Source organism: Ammodytes marinus (genome assembly GCF_949987685.1).
Source record: "Ammodytes marinus genome assembly, chromosome: 3".
NCBI classification, from domain to species: Eukaryota; Metazoa; Chordata; class Actinopteri; order Uranoscopiformes; family Ammodytidae; genus Ammodytes; species Ammodytes marinus.
Window position 1 is genome coordinate 30,934,737 of NC_137232.1, and position 18,825 is coordinate 30,953,561.

Sequence of the window (18,825 nt, forward strand, 5' to 3'; positions counted from 1 at the left end):
CAGCCTTTTTTTTTTTTAATGCAAGTAAGCCCAGACTTTCTTCCCTGAGACAGAATGTGTGCTTGACGTTGCGTGCGCTATCAATTAAGACACAGCTGTTAATTTCCCTAGTTGTAACAAAAGCCTCTGCTGGGAATTATGAGTCATTCTCACAACAAATAGTGGAGGGAGTCCCTTTCACTCCAGTCGCTATACGGTCACCATATGATGCATCCTCAGCGGACGAATAGACTTCTGGGATGTTTTCCTTCGTCTATTTTCCTGGTGTCGTTTTTAATTTGGAATCACACCTCAGCAAGTCAATGGTGTAAAATAACACATCTTGCAGGACACACAGGCAAATGAGGCAAGTCGTGTTTCGAAAAGAAAAAAAAGAGAAGAAAGAAGGACAATATAGAAGGCAGTATGGCTATAATGTACGCGAAAATGGGAAAAAAAACATAATCATGCCAAAAAAGAGAAGGTGAATGGGACCCGCCTCTATTGTAAAGTGCTGTTCTATATAAGTGAAGCTGGAACTAATGACGTTTGGCGGCTGTGAGCTACATTCAAGGCCCAGTCTGAGTAGGCATACTAAGACTGATGGAACTGACAAGCCAGGGTTTAGGTTTAACAGCACATTTACCCTTCACCCGCAGGATATCATTACTGGTGGGAAACATTTGATAAATGCCAGCTTGTATGTGTGCAACCGGGGAGACCTTGAGGATCTCTACACACGCATAGCCACGGCCCCACACACATGACACACATGTGAAAGCAAATTCTTCTAGTATTACTTAACTGAACCTCTTGACAGTGTATGCCCTTGCCTTTTGCTCATAACCCTGGGCCTACTATAGGATCATTGCACATAATCTTATTTTCTTATCATTTCTATGTCTTTCGCAAACACGCACATCGGCACACACAACTTTAACGATCCTCACCTAATGTAAACTGTTATCATTTTTTACACTCTAAGGCTAACCTTGAAAATGTACAGTAATGGCTTCACCTCTGGTTCTTATTGAAACAAATGGCAGATGGTGAGAGGAGTAGCCACTGTGGAACTCATCTACCTTGCATCTATCCTGCATCAGTGTCAGGTTTTCCTGATAGTGAAAAATACCTAAACAAATGAGTTAATTTTTAATATTATGAGTTGGTAGTGCTTACTGTTGCATTATTTATTAAAATCAAAGGCATTGATCAAACCTACTAACACTTTATCAGTGATCATTTTCACTAGCTGGTCCTATATATTTTATCAGTCTGTCTGTTTGGTGCTGGGCTGACTGTGTGCAGTGGCTTCATCAGAGCCTGTTTTTTTTTGTTGTTGCTGAAAATCGCAGCTGTCTTCGCCAAAGTTGAGATGGGGTGAGACTGAACCAAAACAGAGAACTTATGGGCCGTGAAACCAAAACCGCAGCTGCTGGGAACAAAGTTGAGATGAGGTGAGAGACTCAACCAACACAGCAAAGTTACGCGCCATAAAACCAACACAATGAACTGAAATATGCTGGAAAAATGCCTTGCATGGCACAGGGGGAAACTGCATTATCAATTGAAAATGCTTTTTTTGGGTTCATCACTAAATGAAACCTTTTCACATCACATTAAGTCATTTGATATAAGAATAATGATCAGCACTGTCATATGCCTCTCTAAAGCCCTGAGAGAAATGAATAGTGGCTGTTTTTTATTATGCATTTGTGAATGACAATTTCTATGAATTAATGTATTCACCTTCTTGACTGCGTTGTACTCTATGCCCGTGTCCGGCACTGCAGTGGTAGAGTTTCCATGTGAACCGCTGCCAACGTGAGTCACAGAGACGGACATGGGAGGCCGAGGTACACCAAGGACAGTAATGTCCTCAAACTTAAGGTTGTCTGGGTCCTTGTAGCCAGCATGCATCACCTGCAGTGTTAGTACTCCCTATAAGGCAGAGGAGACACAGTTATATGCCTATATGAACCCATTAACGTTGTCACATGTCCTCAAATGTAAAATGCTACATTCACACATTGCATCATGTAACATTGTTTTCTTCTTTTGCTGTTCTGTATAGATAGATGGATATATTGAAATATGCTATTCCAATGTACAACAGTCACAGGTTGAAACTCTGTTTATCATTCAAAAAATAATACTTGACTTTTTTATCCCGCCAAAATGAGGAAGCCAATGTAGGCTTGCGAGTTGATCACATCCAAGTCTTCCCAAGTACAAATGCCTCCTCTCTAAAATTATCATCTCAAGTACAATATTTTGTATGGTGATGGTGGCGCTAGAGAACAGGTCAACTCACTGATAGGTTTCATTATCAAGGGGTTATTTATGTATTCAACAAATAAACACAAAAACGTGGTCAACAATTTTCTGTAAATCATTTTCTGGAGGCAAATATCCCTGGGGTCAGATTGACCCCAAGAGGGAAATGTGTTTTTGAGGATAACAGGAGGGTTATACATCTGTTCCAATATATTTCCCTGTCTGTAAACCAGCCAACCCAGTGCAATTCTAGAGTAGTACATGAATAACATCTCTGGGCATACATGAAACATGTTAGGTAATCCTTAGTGCTTTAACATGGGGGGGGGGGGGGGGCAGGGGGTTTCATTTGGGCTTCTGCAGCGTAACATGGATAAATCATGTTTTGGTGTTCTGGAGATGTAAAAGTCCAAAGTGTCCGGTGGCTTTGAAGTGTGAACTGGAATTCAGATCTGAAGGAATGTGTGGGCTGGGCCTTGAAACATGGTGTGAAACTTACATAGATAGCGGTGAACTCGTAGTGGATGTGGTTGCCTGTTTTAACAGTTTCTGTAGAAAGAAATGGGGCAGATGATTGACAAAACTCATAAAACAGTCACACTGGGTAACCAACCTTCACTTGTTAATGTGCCTTGAAGCTGAACATGACAGTGTTTGAACAGTCACTCTGGCTCATGTGGTAACTTTGTGCTTAACAAGATCAGAGCTCCGATTAGAACACAATACCTCTGGAATCGCCATCATCCCAGAATAGCTCCCCAGCTGCCTGGTTGTTGTCGTCAAGAGAAACCATCAAACCCATGGGTTGACGCCGGCTACAGACATACACATGCACAAAAGTAAAAACACCATACACGCATGTACTTTAAATTCAGTGAACCAAACAACTATTACATGAATCAGTGCACATTCATCAAATACAACAGTATACACAGTTTGACTTATTTATCAACACGTGCACTTGAAATATACAATAAATGTGCATCACACAATTAGTGCATTATTTAAGGGGTGGTTACTGTGTGTGTGTGTGTGTGTGTGTGTGTGTGTGTGTGTGTGTGTGTGTGTGTGTGTGTGTGTGTGTGTGTGTGTGTGTGTGTGTGTGTGTGTGTGTGTGTGTGTGTGTGTGTGTGTGTGTGTGTGTGTGTGCGCGTGTGTGCGTGTGTGTGTACCTGTATGTGGTAGTGACATCAGGTCTCTGCGTGGGCAGGACGGCACCACCTCTGATGTGTAAACCAAGCTTGTCAGCAGGTAGATACATATCGACATGCGTTCTGCGGTCGGCCAGTCGCTCCATCTGATTGGTAGGACGACACAATCTATTCATTCAGCTAGATTTCCACATTTTCCAAAATAGCTGCTGTTTATGTTGTGTTTGTAGGTATCTGTTTACTCAAGGTAACATACATGTTGTTGACACTTTCAATAACTTTCTAGTGAGAATAATGTGTCCTTGTGTGCTTAAAGCCAATGGCTGAGTCACTTGAAGAAGATGGCAAAGTAAACGTGTTATTTTTGACGTTATAATGATACATCTGTGCCGGCATTCTGCTAGGAGACACTCATTTAAGATTTGGAGACACATTTCTCTCTCCCTTTGTGTCCCTGTCTCTGCCCCTCTCGAAGGGGCCTGATAGAGAACAGTTAATTTCTGATCCCCTGAGGACTGAACTCTCCAGAGCAGCCTAAAACAATTTAGAAGTGCTCTTCTTTCTATCTCCTCTCCTGCTCCTTCTACCTACTTCCCAGTGCTCTAATTCTTTTTTTTAATCCCTTTCTCCTTCAATCCCATGGAGGTGTGTGTGTGTGTGTGTGTGTGTGTGTGTGTGTGTGTGTGTGTGTGTGTGTGTGTGTGTGTGTGTGTGTGTGTGTGTGTGTATGTGCGTGTGTGTGCGCGTGCGTGTGTGTGCATGTACTGTTTTATGCAGTACAGTACAGCATAGGCGAGTGTGTGGGCTGGAGTTAGTGGAGCGTATACAAGCAATTTCAGATCTTATCACCCCCTCATTGTCTGCCTTAAGGAGGGTCTTCTCCAGCTCTCTGTATTCCTCTCTTCTTCTCCTCTATTCCTTCTGGCCAATCCTCCCATCTTCTCATTGCCTTTACATACTATAATTGCCCCCCCCCCCCCGCACACTTTCTACTCATCTTCTCTCTTGTCTTTTTCTTAGTTAATCTCCTATCCTGTCTGTTTTTGCTCCTTTCATCCCTCTGTTTTTGTGCCATTATTTCTTTCCTCTGGAACTTGTTTTTTCATGGTCATTTTCAGCACATCAATACCCCCCCTCCCCCCTCCTTCCCAGATAATCACGGGGGACCGACCAGGACAAGGGGCCGGCGGCAAGACAGCCAATCTAATCGTTCATCCGATCAGTGGGCGCTTTTTACATCACCACTGTGACGCCCAAATAAGGTCCCAACGGAGCTCAACACCTCTTTTATCTCTCTGTCAGGGAGATAGTCTCTCCCCTCTCTTCCCTGTCCCTTCTTTCACTCTATCTTTGTCCTCACTCTCGCTATCGCCTTATCGCCATCGTCTCTCAGTCTCAAACAAAGAACTCCAGGCAAAGACTTTCATGTGATACACACGTCCTTTGTGTGTGTACGTGTGTGTGTGTGTGTGTGTGTGTGTTAATTTCACTAACGTTACATGACACTTATAAGCCCCTTTGCAATCATGTTTGTCGAGAATTACACCTTCATTGTATCAACTAATTAGGTATAACTGTACAATCCAATGCATTCCATTATACCAAACCGAGAAAATGAATCCTGTTTTATTTGTCATACAATTTTCCAGTGCGTCATATGTATGAGGCTTAAGAGGTTCAGTCTCTTAAGATATACTTTGATTCACCGTCACTTGTAATTTATTATGCCTTGTGGTTTAGAATCTGGTTACATTATATTAAATGTTGATTTTTTTAATAATCCCCTCATGTGTGTACATTGACAAAAACATCAAAAATTTGCTGCCTTATTTGAGTAAAAATGTAGTTTTCATGAATTGCCTATTAGACAAATGTATGAGGCTGACAATAATGTGTGCATTTCAAATTTCACATTTCACTTCGATTTTATAATCTCTAAAATCAAATATTACAGCAACAATTGTGCCTGTCATTTCTGCTTTAAATATATGAATTAATGCACTGGAACAATTTTACCAAGTACAATTATTATTATAATAATGATCACACTTTACACACCTTCTGTAGCAACACTTCTTAAGAAGATCGGGATTTTATTTGGAGAAAAAAAAAAGTATTTTAAATTTAGCAGAACATTCTTACCGTCTCATAGTCATACCACACAGCGTCTGGGATGTATGCTCGCACCCGATCCACACCCTGCAAGAAACCAGAACAAAATATACGTCTGATATTAAAATATGTGTGCATTTTTGAACGATGATCTAAAGGTGTGTTTTTAGCCGTTAAATGCCTATTATGTGTGAGGCAGACATCAACAGGGGTCCACTGTGGGTGTTATGTGAAAGCATGCCTCTGTTTGATTCTTGTTTTCCGCCAGGAAGACCTGCTTGGTCTCGACTGCACCAATCCTTACACAATAATCTTGCCAAACTCAACCCCAAGGAGAACCAAAATAAAAGGAAGTATTTCTTGCTGCTATAAAACACTGCAACTTAATAATAGATACGAGGGAAACAATTGTTTTCCTCCATCAAGGGGACTCATTTTAAAACTGCCCATATCAACTGATCCAAAGTTTCCGCACAGACCTTGTGACATTTCAGTCTACAGTGCTATGACGCAACAGCTGATGGAAAAGACGAGGCATCAAGCGCCAACTGATAGGCGACAGCCTTTTGATGGCTTAAGGTGTCGTACAGGCGGGAGGAATCAATAGAAAGGCGCTGGGCTTTTGATAGCGTTGTCACTTCCCTGATCTTTCTGACAGGGAATGAACAGAGGAAAAGATAGAGACGAACACAGAGAGCACAGCGAACGAGAGAGCCAAGTAGAGCTCCTTCCAAAATGGACCGCATTGTGAAACACACTATGTCAGCTGTGTAGGCCAAGGCCGTCGCCGTCTCTCTCTCTCTCTCTCTCTCTCTCTCTCTCTCTCTCTCTCTCTCTCTCTCTCTCTCTCTCTCTCTCTCTCTCTCTCTCTCTCTCTCTCTCTCTCTCTCTCTCTCTCTCTCTCTCTCTCTCTCTCTCCACCAGCATGTCCTAATTCTCTGGCCCTCTGGGGCCCGTTATTAGGAACAAGAAAGCCGAGAAAAAACTAAGCAGGTGAGAGAATACCGTGCAAGGAATAGTTAGACAAATAAGAGATCATTTCACTAGCAGAAAACTGTAAAAAAAAGTACAGCATTACACATTATGCTATTGTTATAGATGTATTGCTATAGTGGCTTGATAACCATATTGATTCAGTCAATGTCCACTTTTTTTTGGGGGGGGGCATATTTGCAGTTTGAGGGGAGATTACCAGTCACAAGCGCTGCACAGGCTGTGGCATGACAGCCCTGGGAAATGGATGATCCCCCTATAGCTCATTCTCTGGTGCTTGATTTGCTCGCAGCGCCTATCACTCACCCTGCTGACAAATGGAAAGGGACTGCGGGGCTTAAAGCACGGCAGCTAACTGTGATTGAGAGGGACAAGGCGTGAGGCCCACGTACCCTCATTTAAAGTAGCGGAGCTCACTTAGCCATAAGGTAAGGTTTGATCAGGTGGGTCAAAGATTCATACTGGCAGTATGATCAGATCAGATGGCGTAGATGAGAGGGGCAGAAAGACAGAAACTGATTGAGAAAAAAAAAGAGAGAGAGAGAGAGAGAGAGAGAGAGAGAGAGGGAACGAGAGATGGGATGAAATAAAAATGGGATCACAGGGGGTGATCTGACAGCAGCTGATTAAGAGAATGCAGATGAGATAAGGGAGCCAACGTTTGATGAGAGGATGAGCGCTAAAAAGAACAGGGAGTAATGGGCAAGAGGAGGGAGAGTTGAAGCCTCGATGAAGACCAGAGGGGATGACACAGAGAGAGAGAGAGAGCGAGTGCGAGAGAGCTCTCCAGTATATCAGAGAGATCAAGGTTACAGCATCGACTGATCTGAATGATAGCGCAAGACCGTCATTAGAGAACGGGAGAGGCAAATCGGACAGAGCGATAAATAGAAAGAGAAGAGAGAGAGAGAGAGAGTGAGAGTTGAGAGAAGTAAAAAAGGAATTTAAAGGTAAGTTTGGAAGGGTTGTTAAAAGATCAGCCGGTGACCTTACTCAAGTGGCTGACACTATCTCTTTATGTGGCCCTTCACAGCCTGATGCATCTGTAACAGATAGTGGGGCACTCTGCTACCTAATGCCTGCCCTCTCCCTGGCTTAAACCACAGCAGCCCACACGACTCAGCAGCAAAACTGTCACCACAAAAAGATTGGGCCCACATGAGATCCTTCATTTGTAAAGAATCCTTTGAAAGGTAGTCTGGCAGAGGTGCAGAATGCTTCTAAAGCTACTGTATGTCAGCTTGCTGTGCCGGTCTGCTACAAGGCATGGCCGACAAAGGAAAACGTGCTACAATGGCTCAAAACATTTCCATAAGGAAAAACATCCAAATATAAGAACTAAAACTTGCTGCATTTACTTGTAGGCCAAAGTAAATGCATGAAGTGGGAACACGGTGCAAATACAAAACAAGTCAACAAAACACAAATCTTAAATAAAGGCAATAAAAAAAACTATCTATTTATTCAACACTTTGTGCCACATACTATTGACTGGCTAGTCCATGGCCTCCCATTTAACCAACTCCTCCCTTTAGTTGCTTTATGGTGTCATCCAAGGAGTTATGTAGATGAAGGCCACATGGTAATACAAGGCTTGATATAATTCCTGAATAAGTTCATCAAGTCATGAAATCTCTTAACCATCGCAAGCAAGGTCAAAAGGTGCCTCTTAAAGGTTCTGCACACCGGGCGCGTTTTTTTTTTTGTGTGATAAATTCGCCCAGTAATAATAATTATCAAATGTAAATACAGTCAATACAAGCTTCCATATCAGCGACGTAATTTCGCTTAGCAAAATTGCGGCTTTTATTTTTACGAAAGAAGACATCACTTCCGATAGTCAGACGTGTCAAAATTCACATTCCAAATTATTTGCATTTTGTGCTTTTTATTCACGACGTGTCCGGTGTGCAAGAGCCTTAAGCGTTGGATTTGTATTGCAGACATTCCTCTCTATCCAATTATCAAGGAATTTTGATGCAAAGCACAGCAGTTTTCAGAAGAAAGACAACAGGCGGGTGGTCACAATTGAAGTCAGCCCATAACACACTCACTTATAATGGATTTCTTTTCATCCTATCGTGTTACAGACTGCACTACAGTTGAACTTTGCCTCTGGCTTTGCAAGAACCCAAAGTACAGGGGCCATTCTGACTGCTATTTGTATTTGGCTTGCTTGTCTTTTTGATTCAGAAAAATAACAACTTGCATCATTTGCTGGTGGCCCTTCCTCTTCCGTACCCTTAGGTTAGCTCAGACCTCGAGGCCCTTCAAGCTAAACCCTCCACTTATTGTATGAGAAACTTTTCCACAATCACACTGATTGAAGTTACTTCCCCGGCCCCACTATGAATCCAATTCGCTTTCTACTATTCTGTAATACACATGAGGCCAGGCTAAATTGCTTATTAATCAGGCCACTTTGACATGACCGCAATTGCTGCGTATGCACACATACACATTTGCGTACAGGCACACACGTTTACACATACAGACAGACACACATACACACTGAGAGAAACACTCACAAACACACACATATACACACTTCTATCTACACTTATAATCTGCTAGTAATGAGGTCAGTGCTCTCATTAGAGCTGAGAGAAAAGAGGGAGGATATGAAAGAGGGATGAGAGGAGGGGAGGGCAACAAAGAAATCCCATGTCATGTTCTCCCAGTGGAGGTCAGGGTGTGTGTGTGTGTATGAGTGTGTGAGTAACTGATCATCTCATCTGCATCATCTGCAGGACACACTTCTCTGTACTTTCTATGATATTTTCTGTGTGTAGATATGAAGCGCTCCATGCAAGTACATGACATACATTGACTGAGCATATGTATCTGAAGGATTAAATCATGTTCATATGCTGTATGTTTGTGCGTGTATTCCGTGATGCATTGATTTTTTTCATGTGTGTATTGGCTGACCGGGTCCAGGACAGGTGTGATGAGCAGGTGTTTTCCCCAGAGGAACTGGCGGTCCACTGTCCAGGTGGTGCTGTCAGAGTAAAATCTTGGGGAGAGACAAGGAGAATACATAATCAATTGCATATACTTTTCATTATGTTCCAGGAAACAAGACCATATTTAGACTACATTCATTGTGTACAAGCATGTCCTTCCTTGCTCATTCAGTTACTACTGTACACTACCACTCTTCAATGACAACCATTGAATTATGCTACATCTTATATTTCCATCATTCATTCATTCATTCATTTAAAGTTTTTAAATCAAAACAAAGTAAAAAAGAGAAAGAAAACTTAAAAAAATGCAGTGTTGTACAGCCACTACAATAAAAAAGGAATTTGGAAAATGTAGTTTTAATTTAATTTACCCACATATGAAAAAATACCCTCTTTATATTTTTTAAACTGTAGGATAGTTTTGTAGGTCCCTACACAGCCTATAATTCAGATACATGGAGGATCACCCAGTGTATAAATTCCGGAAAATATTGTTGGCAGGCACATAGGCCTAGATTCCATATCAAAACAAAACACAGAAGAACAACAGCGTTTGTTCTCTTTTTTTTTCTCCAAATGCACAATCATGTTAATAATGTTTGGTTTTATTTCTGTACAAGTGCATGATTTAGGCTACTAGGCCTATAGGCTTTTGGAATAAGGACAACATTGTTTGTCATAAATCTAATATAATCCAGCATTATAAAGTTCAAGCATGCTAAATGAAGCATACCCCTATTTAGGCCTGGCACAGCGTTGAAGTTGCGCTTGTATTGGCTGACAGACTGACCAGCTGTTGCAATATCCTTTACACTGTTTATTGTTTATTGTTTGTTGGATCCCCATTAGTTGTCACCATTGTGACAACTATTCTTCCTGGGGTCCCTAAAAAGCAAAACAATTCCTATACAGTTTTCCCAAAATAGGAATCACATACACAAAAAAAATCTGAAACAAGCAATTACATTTTTCTCATAAAAAAGAAGAAACTCAAATCATAGCCTACATCATACCGTGTGCATACACACACCCGCTTACCCACATTAGATGCCTAAAGGTTCATATTGTAAGCATACAGAATACATTTGCATGCACCATACATACGCACTACAAGTATACATTCAGAGATCATTTCATTAAGAGCTGTCCCTATATATAAGTTTAAACTAAGAATTCAAAATAAGGCACTCTGCAGCTTTACAAACACTGGTTGACTGATTTTAACCTGATTTCTTTGCTCAAAACAGCTTTTTTCAATTCCCTTCTAAATCCTTACACTGATTGGCTCATTGAAAGATGTAAGCCGTCACGTAGGCTTACGTCAAGTTACCTTTACGCAGGTGTGCAGCGCGCGCATTGCAGCCGTGATTACATATGTCGCTCGTCACCGTTACTCGCTGTTTACTCATGTCAATGAACACAGCTTACCGGGCACTGCATCCTCTTGTTGGACAACTTGATTGAGGATTTACTAATGACATTGCGCCTTGTCGTACGCTGCCCCGTTGGGCAGTTGGCTGTCAAACGGCCTTCACTTTTGTTGCCAGGGCAGGCGCTGAGATGTGCTGTGTTTGTTATCGGAAAGGGACCTTTCTATTATGGGACTATTCGCCGGATTTTACCATCATCCCGGGCCCGGGGTCAGAGGTAAGTGGTAGCCTATTTTGTTCATCTTTGCTGCTCTGCTGTTGAATGTTCCATATTCAAATTGTGGTCGGCTAAAGTGATTTGCAATGTATGGCTTGGTCACGTGTGCGCCATGTTGAACTGCTGGCTGTTCGTTTTTGCTATGCTGCTCAAGCTTTGTTTATTAATTTGCAATGCAGGCTTTGTTTATTAATTGTTGTACACATTGACCAAAACATGTTGTTCATGCATTGTGGCGTTGTCTAACAAGTGCTTTCACTGGTGGTTTGAGGTGGTTAGGGGATGTGTCTCTTCAGGCATGGCATGCTCTTTAGCTGATGCGGCTCCTCAGGCTCCTGAATAGCCATACGTTTCTTTACTCAAACTATGTTTCATGGTTAGGCTATTCATTTTTTGAATACTATTATTTCATAATATAATACGCTGGACTCTTGTTAATTTCTACTTTGGTTAGGACACAAAGGATGGGAGGCCTGGTTTGCATACCAGCATCATACATTTCTCGGTTTATTTCAGTTGAATACTTTTTTACCCTGTCTGTAATGCCTGAGCAACTACACAAATGAGGGGCCTTGCAAGCATTCAAGCTGAAGTGGAACATGGTTTGGATTCACATGGGTACAGTCAGTTGAATTGCATTACTATTCTGCTTCATGTTTATCTGAGACAGGCCACGGTTTTGTCTGAATTCAGGGAATTGACAAAGTTGGTGGATTGGTGCTCTCAAGCATATGTCGTTGGCTGCTACAGTTACCTTCACTATGGCAACCTCCTCCTGTGTGGTCATTTTCCCTGTTGATTTAACTAAGATTGATGACAATGGGGGATTAGCTCTGTCTGTATCCTTGTCACTGCTTGGATTAGGTGAGTTTCTACTTAAACATCAGAACAGAACTATATTATACACCTAATCTAAACATAATGTTGATGGTCATTTCTTTGTTGCAAGTGTCTTTGACTGAACTGGTTTTATGAGTATGAAAGTAGCCTTTACGGGGGCGCTCGAGGTGTAGAGTCCCCCCATAGAGGCTCAGTCCTCAGAAGCATCAGACCACGGGTTCAAATCTGGCCCGGGTCATTCTCTGCATGTCATTCCCCCCTTTATCCCATTGCATCTCTGTCTCTCAAAGAAAATGCCCCAAAAAATTATCGTTAAAAAAAAAATAAAAAAGTAGCCTATAGGTGGGATATTTTGAAGGACTTACTCGTGCATGACTGGGCGTACAACAGTCTCCCCTGTGGTGTGTGCTTTGTAGAAGAGTGTGTATAGGTAAGGGAGGAGTGTGTAGCGTATCCTCAGGTAGTGTTTGGAGCTCTCCACCAGCGTTGAGCCGGCGCCAAACACAGCTGGATCCTGGGGCTGGAGACAGAAAGATGGATTAAAGGGAGGGAATTGATGAACGAAAGAGACGAAAAATAAAGATTTGTCTTCTATCCACGGGGGGGGGAAAGAAAGAGAATGGAGGATGACACGGAGAGCTTGTAAACGAGGGAAGCAGCGAATTGGAGGGTAAATGAGGGAAACTGAGAGACAGACTTGGGAGTGAGAGGAAAGAAAAAGTGCGAAGGCGATGGAAAGGAGGTAGGAGGGAGGAAAACAAGGAACTATTTTATTTTTTTCTAACATTACCAATTCATTCATGATGAATTAGTGGGCATTCAACTTATTACTGATTTAAAATGGAAAATAACTCGACACAAGACTAATCCCAAAGCAGAGTTTGCACAGAGAATGTGCAAAAGAGAACTCAAGAGAAAGGAAGGTTCAAAATGTGTGTGAGAAAGAAACGGAAACGGAGAAGTATGATTTAATTTCTACGATAGCGCAGAGTGAGAGGGTGATTAGCTGCTAACAGGCCGTGCTCCTCTCATCTGGCTAATCATTTATGCCCTCGGCACATCTGAGACTGTGATGAGAACTGTGTGTGTGTGTGTGTGTGTGTGTGTGTTTGGACTGGCCTGCATGGTCGTGTGATGAGAGCCATGATTAGGGCAAAGCAAAGGTCACACATTGGCTGTCTCGCTTAGTGGAAATTGTACTTCAAATTCATCATCATCATCATCATGTCCCTGTCCTCCAGCAAATATACCCCCCCCCCTCTTCCCCTTTTCCCTTCCAACACACACCATTCCTTACTCAACACCCCCCCCCCCCCCCACTCCCCATTTCCTACCTCGATGCCATGCTATTTTTGCAGCAGCGATGAATGTGGAAATGTCATATGCAGCAGGTCTCAAGAGCATCAATCTTCACGCTTTTCAACACGGGCGAGCGTGTCCTCTCCCAAGTAATTTGTGTTCACCTACAGTAATAGCTCTGTATACATAAAGCATCAACATAAATACTGGTGTCTGTGTAACCCTGTCAATATAAGGGCTACTAAAGCATTTATTGTAGGGCTAATGAAAGCTATACTTATTCAAAATGCTGTACTAAGAGAACTCTTTTTTTGTTTTAAGTGTATGAAAAGGTTAGCTTGATTTTATTATAAGTGCCTTTTATTTTGAAACTCTTACGTATGAACTCTGAACTCTGTAAAGCGCGAGTAGTTGTTTACATGAGAGTTCCGTGAGTTGCGCAGAAAGAGAGATGAGACGGAGAGAAACACACGTTGTCGTTAATGCTCCGAGCTAGAACCGAACAAGCAACTGTTTTGTTTACTGAATTTGATCAGAATACCCTCAAACTAACTAACTGTCAGAGCGACGCTGTTCTTTTTGGATAGACGTGAAGTTACCTAATTTCTTTTGTTGTTTCGCGCCGCCACGCGGGCACCATTTTGATGCTGCGGGAGAGCCCCAGTGTGTTCTTTTTCCCTTTGGTCAGGTTTTCTTTTGATGTTCGAAATCCACATCCAGTCCAAAGATGGCGAGCTACTACTGAACCAGGATCCACTGTGATGAGTGAATTGAGTTGAAATTCTTTGGACTGTGAGTTATCTAATGCCCTGCACTAGTGGTAGGATTCGCACGCCACTACTCTTCTGCATACCGTGCAACGAGAACTCTTTACGGAACTTTCATAACTTATTGGTGTGATTAACACCATACGGTCTGAGTTAAAATACCCCGGGGTACATTTTCTTTATCCTTTTTTTTACTTGGGCCCAAGGTTATGTGATTTATTTGTTTATATGTGTTTTTTTCTATTGTGTCAGAAAGATATATGTTGACAGTGAAGATCTCTACTGTTATTGATAAATCTTTCACTAATACATCATAAAACTAAACTTACTGTGTTGTCTCATTAATCATCCATCCTGCTCTAGTAGTCGAACCTAACAATCTGGCCCAGAATATTGTCTTACATTGAAATTTAAATCTGCTAAACCAAGAAGGTGTTACAGAACTTGGCGAGCTAGCCAGGAGCAAGTGGATGATTTTTGAGTAAATCATTTTTTTTTCCTATCCTGTCAAAATATTGAATGTTTAATTTTAAGGTGTTTTGGCAAAAATTAGTGAAATGGAAATAATAGCGGAAGAAGGAGTTAAAGTTCCTAACTCTGCCATTATTAGTGGGTTAACTAAGTCAGAGGCTGATAATGAAATTCAAAGCTATTTGGAGTCTCATGGATCCATTAACAGGGTTCTTTACATTGATAAGCCAGACTCTGAGTTTCATAACAATGCGATAGTTGAGTTCACATTCGGAACTGCAATGCAAACACTCAGCCCTTTGCTACCGTTTAACTACAGAAGTCCCACTTTACCTGATGTAACATTCCATGTCCGTGCACTTGCTAGCGTTTATTCCCCCACCGTTACTGAGAGTGCCACTAAAAGTTACATTTCGGAGTTACGAGCTATTGCTAAAATGACAGGGAAGTCATTCCAACTTGTCATGCAAGAAGAGCTAACAAAGCTAAACGTAACTACTGTAACCCCAGCGTTTAACCCCAACCAAAATGAGGAAGACCATACATTTGGTCTGAGTCCAATGTCGCCACCTCACAAGGCTACCCAGTCGAGGGCTTCTCCCTCTATTTCCACTGATGATCCTATGCCAACAGCTAATGTGTTTCCCCCACCAAGCTCGGCCACATTATATCAAAACCTGACCAAAGGCCCCCAAACAGTCAAATCACCAGTGACTGTCAATCCAAGTGCAGTGTTAACCGTAAATGACATGAACCCACCTGAGATACAGAAAGTAGTGGTGGAGCATATTGTTAGGAGTGAAGAAGCCCCACATTCCTACTATGCCGGTGCTCGTCTTCGTTCCTTTTCTGGTAGACTGCCACGACCAAATAATGAGGCAGATTATGAGACCTGGAGGTCAAGTGTAGAGCTTCTCTTAACAGACCCAAAACTATCTGACCTAAACCGAACACGTAGAGTGGTAGACAGCTTACTGCCCCCAGCTACAGATTTTGTCAAACATCTCGGTTCTCAAGGATCGGCACTAGCATATATTCAGCTCCTTGACTCAGCTTATGGCACAGTAGAGGATGGCGGCGAACTGTTTGCTAGGTTCATGGGTACCTTTCAGAACGTTGGAGAGAAACCGTCAACCTACCTCCATAGGCTTCAAATTGTTCTACACACTGCCAAAAGAAGGGGAGGGGTCTCAGCTGATGAGTTCGATAGGCATCTGTTAAAGCAGTTTTGTAGAGGCTGTTGGAATGATACTTTAATCACCGACCTTCAGCTTGAGCAAAAGATGAAATGCCCCCCTTCCTTCTCTGAACTTCTTCTTTTACTGCGCACAGAAGAAGACAAACATGCGAATAAAGAAATGCGCATGAAAAAACACCTCGGTGTTAACAAACAACCCCCAGTCGGTCCCAAACAGCGAGTGTGGTCCCAGCTACAAAGCGTGTGTGCCTGCTCAGAGCAGAAAGCTTCAGTTGAAGCAGATAAATTAAAAAAGCAAGTTGTTGAGTTACAGGCCCAAGTTGCTAAATTGACCACACAAAACAAGAACAAAAGTCAGACATTTTTAAACTCTGACACAAATGTGACTTCACAGATAAAGCCAACCTCCCAGCCATTTTTGCCATCAGCTGTTTCAGAGTATAAGCAACTCAACAAGCCCCGGCCATGGTATTGCTTCCGCTGCGGAGAGGATGGACATACAGTTCCTAAGTGCACTAATGAAGCCAATCCCTCATTGGTAACAACAAAAAGAAATAAACTGCAACAAAAGCAGCAGCAGTGGGAATCTGAACATGATCCTGCTTACCCTCAACCTTTAAACTAAATGCAACTCCCGTTGTGGGACATACAGGAGTTGAATTTAATGATAAATGTCCCCTCACATCCAAGCCAGTCATAGAAAGACGTTTGAAAGGCCAACCCTACACATTTTCACGCAGGTTAGTTGGGACAAAGTGCACTGCTCAAGTGTCAATAGCAGAGCAAAAAGTCAGCTGCCTTTTAGACACAGGGTCCCAGGTCACAACAGTTCCCTTGTCTCTTTATGAAAAAATGTTGAAGGAGCAACCGATCAAACCATTAAATGATTTATTGGAGGTTGAGGGAGCAAATGGCCAGGAAGTCCCATATTTTGGATATGTAGAGTTAGATATCAGTTTCCCCAAAGAGTTTGTAGGGCAGGAGATCGAGATTCCAACATTGGCCCTGGTTGTCCCTGACATGAGAGAGGAAGCTCAGGAGCAGCTCCTCATTGGCACCAACACACTTGACGTGTTGTATTCAGTCCTCACTCCTCAAATTGATGATGTTAACCTGCCAGTGCAGTGTGGCTACAAAGCAGTTCTAAAAATTCTGGAGATCAGACACAAACATGGACAAAATGGAAACCTGGGCTCAGTGAAATTATCAGGGAAGGACCCAAAGCTAATTCCTGCTGGAAGTACAATCGCTTTGGAGGGACAGCTTACCGTCAAGGGCTCCCTTAATGAAAAATGGGCTGTTGTTGAGCAGCCGTCATCTCCGTCCTTACCTGGGGGGCTGCTAGTGGCAAGTTGTTTGGTTACCTTACCTACAAAGCGGCTTGGTACAATGGCTGTCATAATCAAAAATGAAACTGAGCATGATGTTGTTATCCCACCTAAAACAGTCATAGCTGAAATAAATGCTGTTCAACAAGTGACACCACTCAAAGGTGAACCCAACACATCTGATCTTGCAACAGACCAGCTCAAACCCAGCTCAGATGTTAACATTGATTTTGCTGACTCTCCCTTGTCTGCTGACTGGAAAGAGAGAATAACACAAAAGTTAAACTCAATGCCTGAGGTGTTTGCTCACCATGACCTTGACTTTGGTCACACCAGTAAGGTGAAACATCACATTAAGCTCCAAGATCAAACACCCTTCAAACAAAGAGCCCGACCAATCCATCCTCAGGATGTTGATGCTGTACGGAAGCATTTGAGAGAGTTACTTGAGGCAGGTGTGATTCGAGAGTCTGAATCCCCTTTTGCGTCCCCCATTGTGGTTGTCCGAAAGCGTGATAATTCAGTCCGCCTGTGCATCGATTATCGCAAACTCAACACACAGACAATCAAAGACGCGTATGCGCTCCCTAACTTGGAAGAGGCTTTCTCCGTCTTATCTGGCTCAAAGTGGTTTTCCGTCTTAGACTTAAAATCAGGGTATTACCAAATCCAGATGGAGGAAGTGGATAAGGAGAGAACCGCCTTTGTATGTCCTCTGGGATTCTACGAATTCAACAGGATGCCCCAGGGAGTCACAAATGCCCCCAGCACCTTCCAGCGGCTAATGGAACGCTGCATGGGAGACTTGAACCTAAAAGAGGTGCTGGTTTTCATTGACGATCTAATAATTTTTTCAGACACCCTGGAAGAGCATGAGGAGAGACTGATGCGGGTCCTTGTTCGCTTGAAGGAGTATGGCCTGAAACTCTCCCCTGAGAAATGCAGATTTTTTCAGTCTTCCGTCCGCTATCTGGGCCACATAGTCTCACAAAACGGCGTTGAAACTGACCCGGAGAAAGTTAAAGCCCTGAAAACCTGGCCAAAGCCAAAAAATCTGAAGGAGTTGAGATCATTCCTGGGGTTTTGCGGGTACTATCGCAGATTCATTAAAAATTTCTCTCAGATAGTTAAGCCCCTAAATGAGTTAACTGCAGGATATCCCCCATCTCACAAGAAAACACTTAAAGCAAACTCTGCTCAGAAATCACTCAAAGCTAACTCTGCTCAGTATTATCAGCCGAAAGAGATTTTTGGTGAAAGATGGACCCCCTCTTGCCAGCAAGCATTCGATTCAATAATCGAAAAGCTCACTTCAGCCCCTGTTCTAGGTTTTGCAAACCCTAAACTGCCATATCTGCTCCACACAGATGCAAGTACTACTGGGTTAGGTGCAGCTCTATATCAACAGCAAGACGGTGAGCTGAGGGCGGTAGCTTTCGCGAGTAGAGGGTTGTCTAAAAGTGAGGCTCGGTATCCAGCCCACAAGTTAGAGTTTTTAGCACTCAAGTGGTCCGTCACAGAAAAATTCAGTGACTATCTATATGGGGCTAATTTCACCGTTATCACTGACAGTAACCCCCTCACCTATATTTTGACTACCGCCAAACTCGATGCTACTAGTTATAGATGGTTGTCAGCGCTTTCCACCTTTTCGTTTAAGCTGCAGTATAGGGCTGGGAAGCAGAATATAGATGCAGATGCTCTGTCAAGACGACCACACGACGAACTAGCTAGTGACTATGCTTCTCAAAAAGAACAAGAGAGGATCAGTAAGTTCGCTGCCAATCACCTTTC

General features: G+C 42.6%; 1 protein-coding gene across 1 annotated transcript in view; it reads right to left on the reverse strand.

Moving 5' to 3' along the window:
• si (sucrase-isomaltase) overlaps positions 1-18,825 on the reverse strand; it is a 78,727-nt gene that overhangs the window by 32,415 nt on the left and 27,487 nt on the right. The window contains exons 18-24 of the mRNA XM_080053622.1: positions 12,334-12,488; positions 9,444-9,528; positions 5,550-5,606; positions 3,429-3,553; positions 2,983-3,071; positions 2,756-2,805; positions 1,729-1,920 (exon numbers count right to left, since the gene is read on the reverse strand). Coding sequence (XP_079909748.1) covers positions 1,729-1,920; positions 2,756-2,805; positions 2,983-3,071; positions 3,429-3,553; positions 5,550-5,606; positions 9,444-9,528; positions 12,334-12,488 — 753 coding nt within the window. The remainder of the gene's footprint in view (positions 1-1,728; positions 1,921-2,755; positions 2,806-2,982; positions 3,072-3,428; positions 3,554-5,549; positions 5,607-9,443; positions 9,529-12,333; positions 12,489-18,825) is intronic.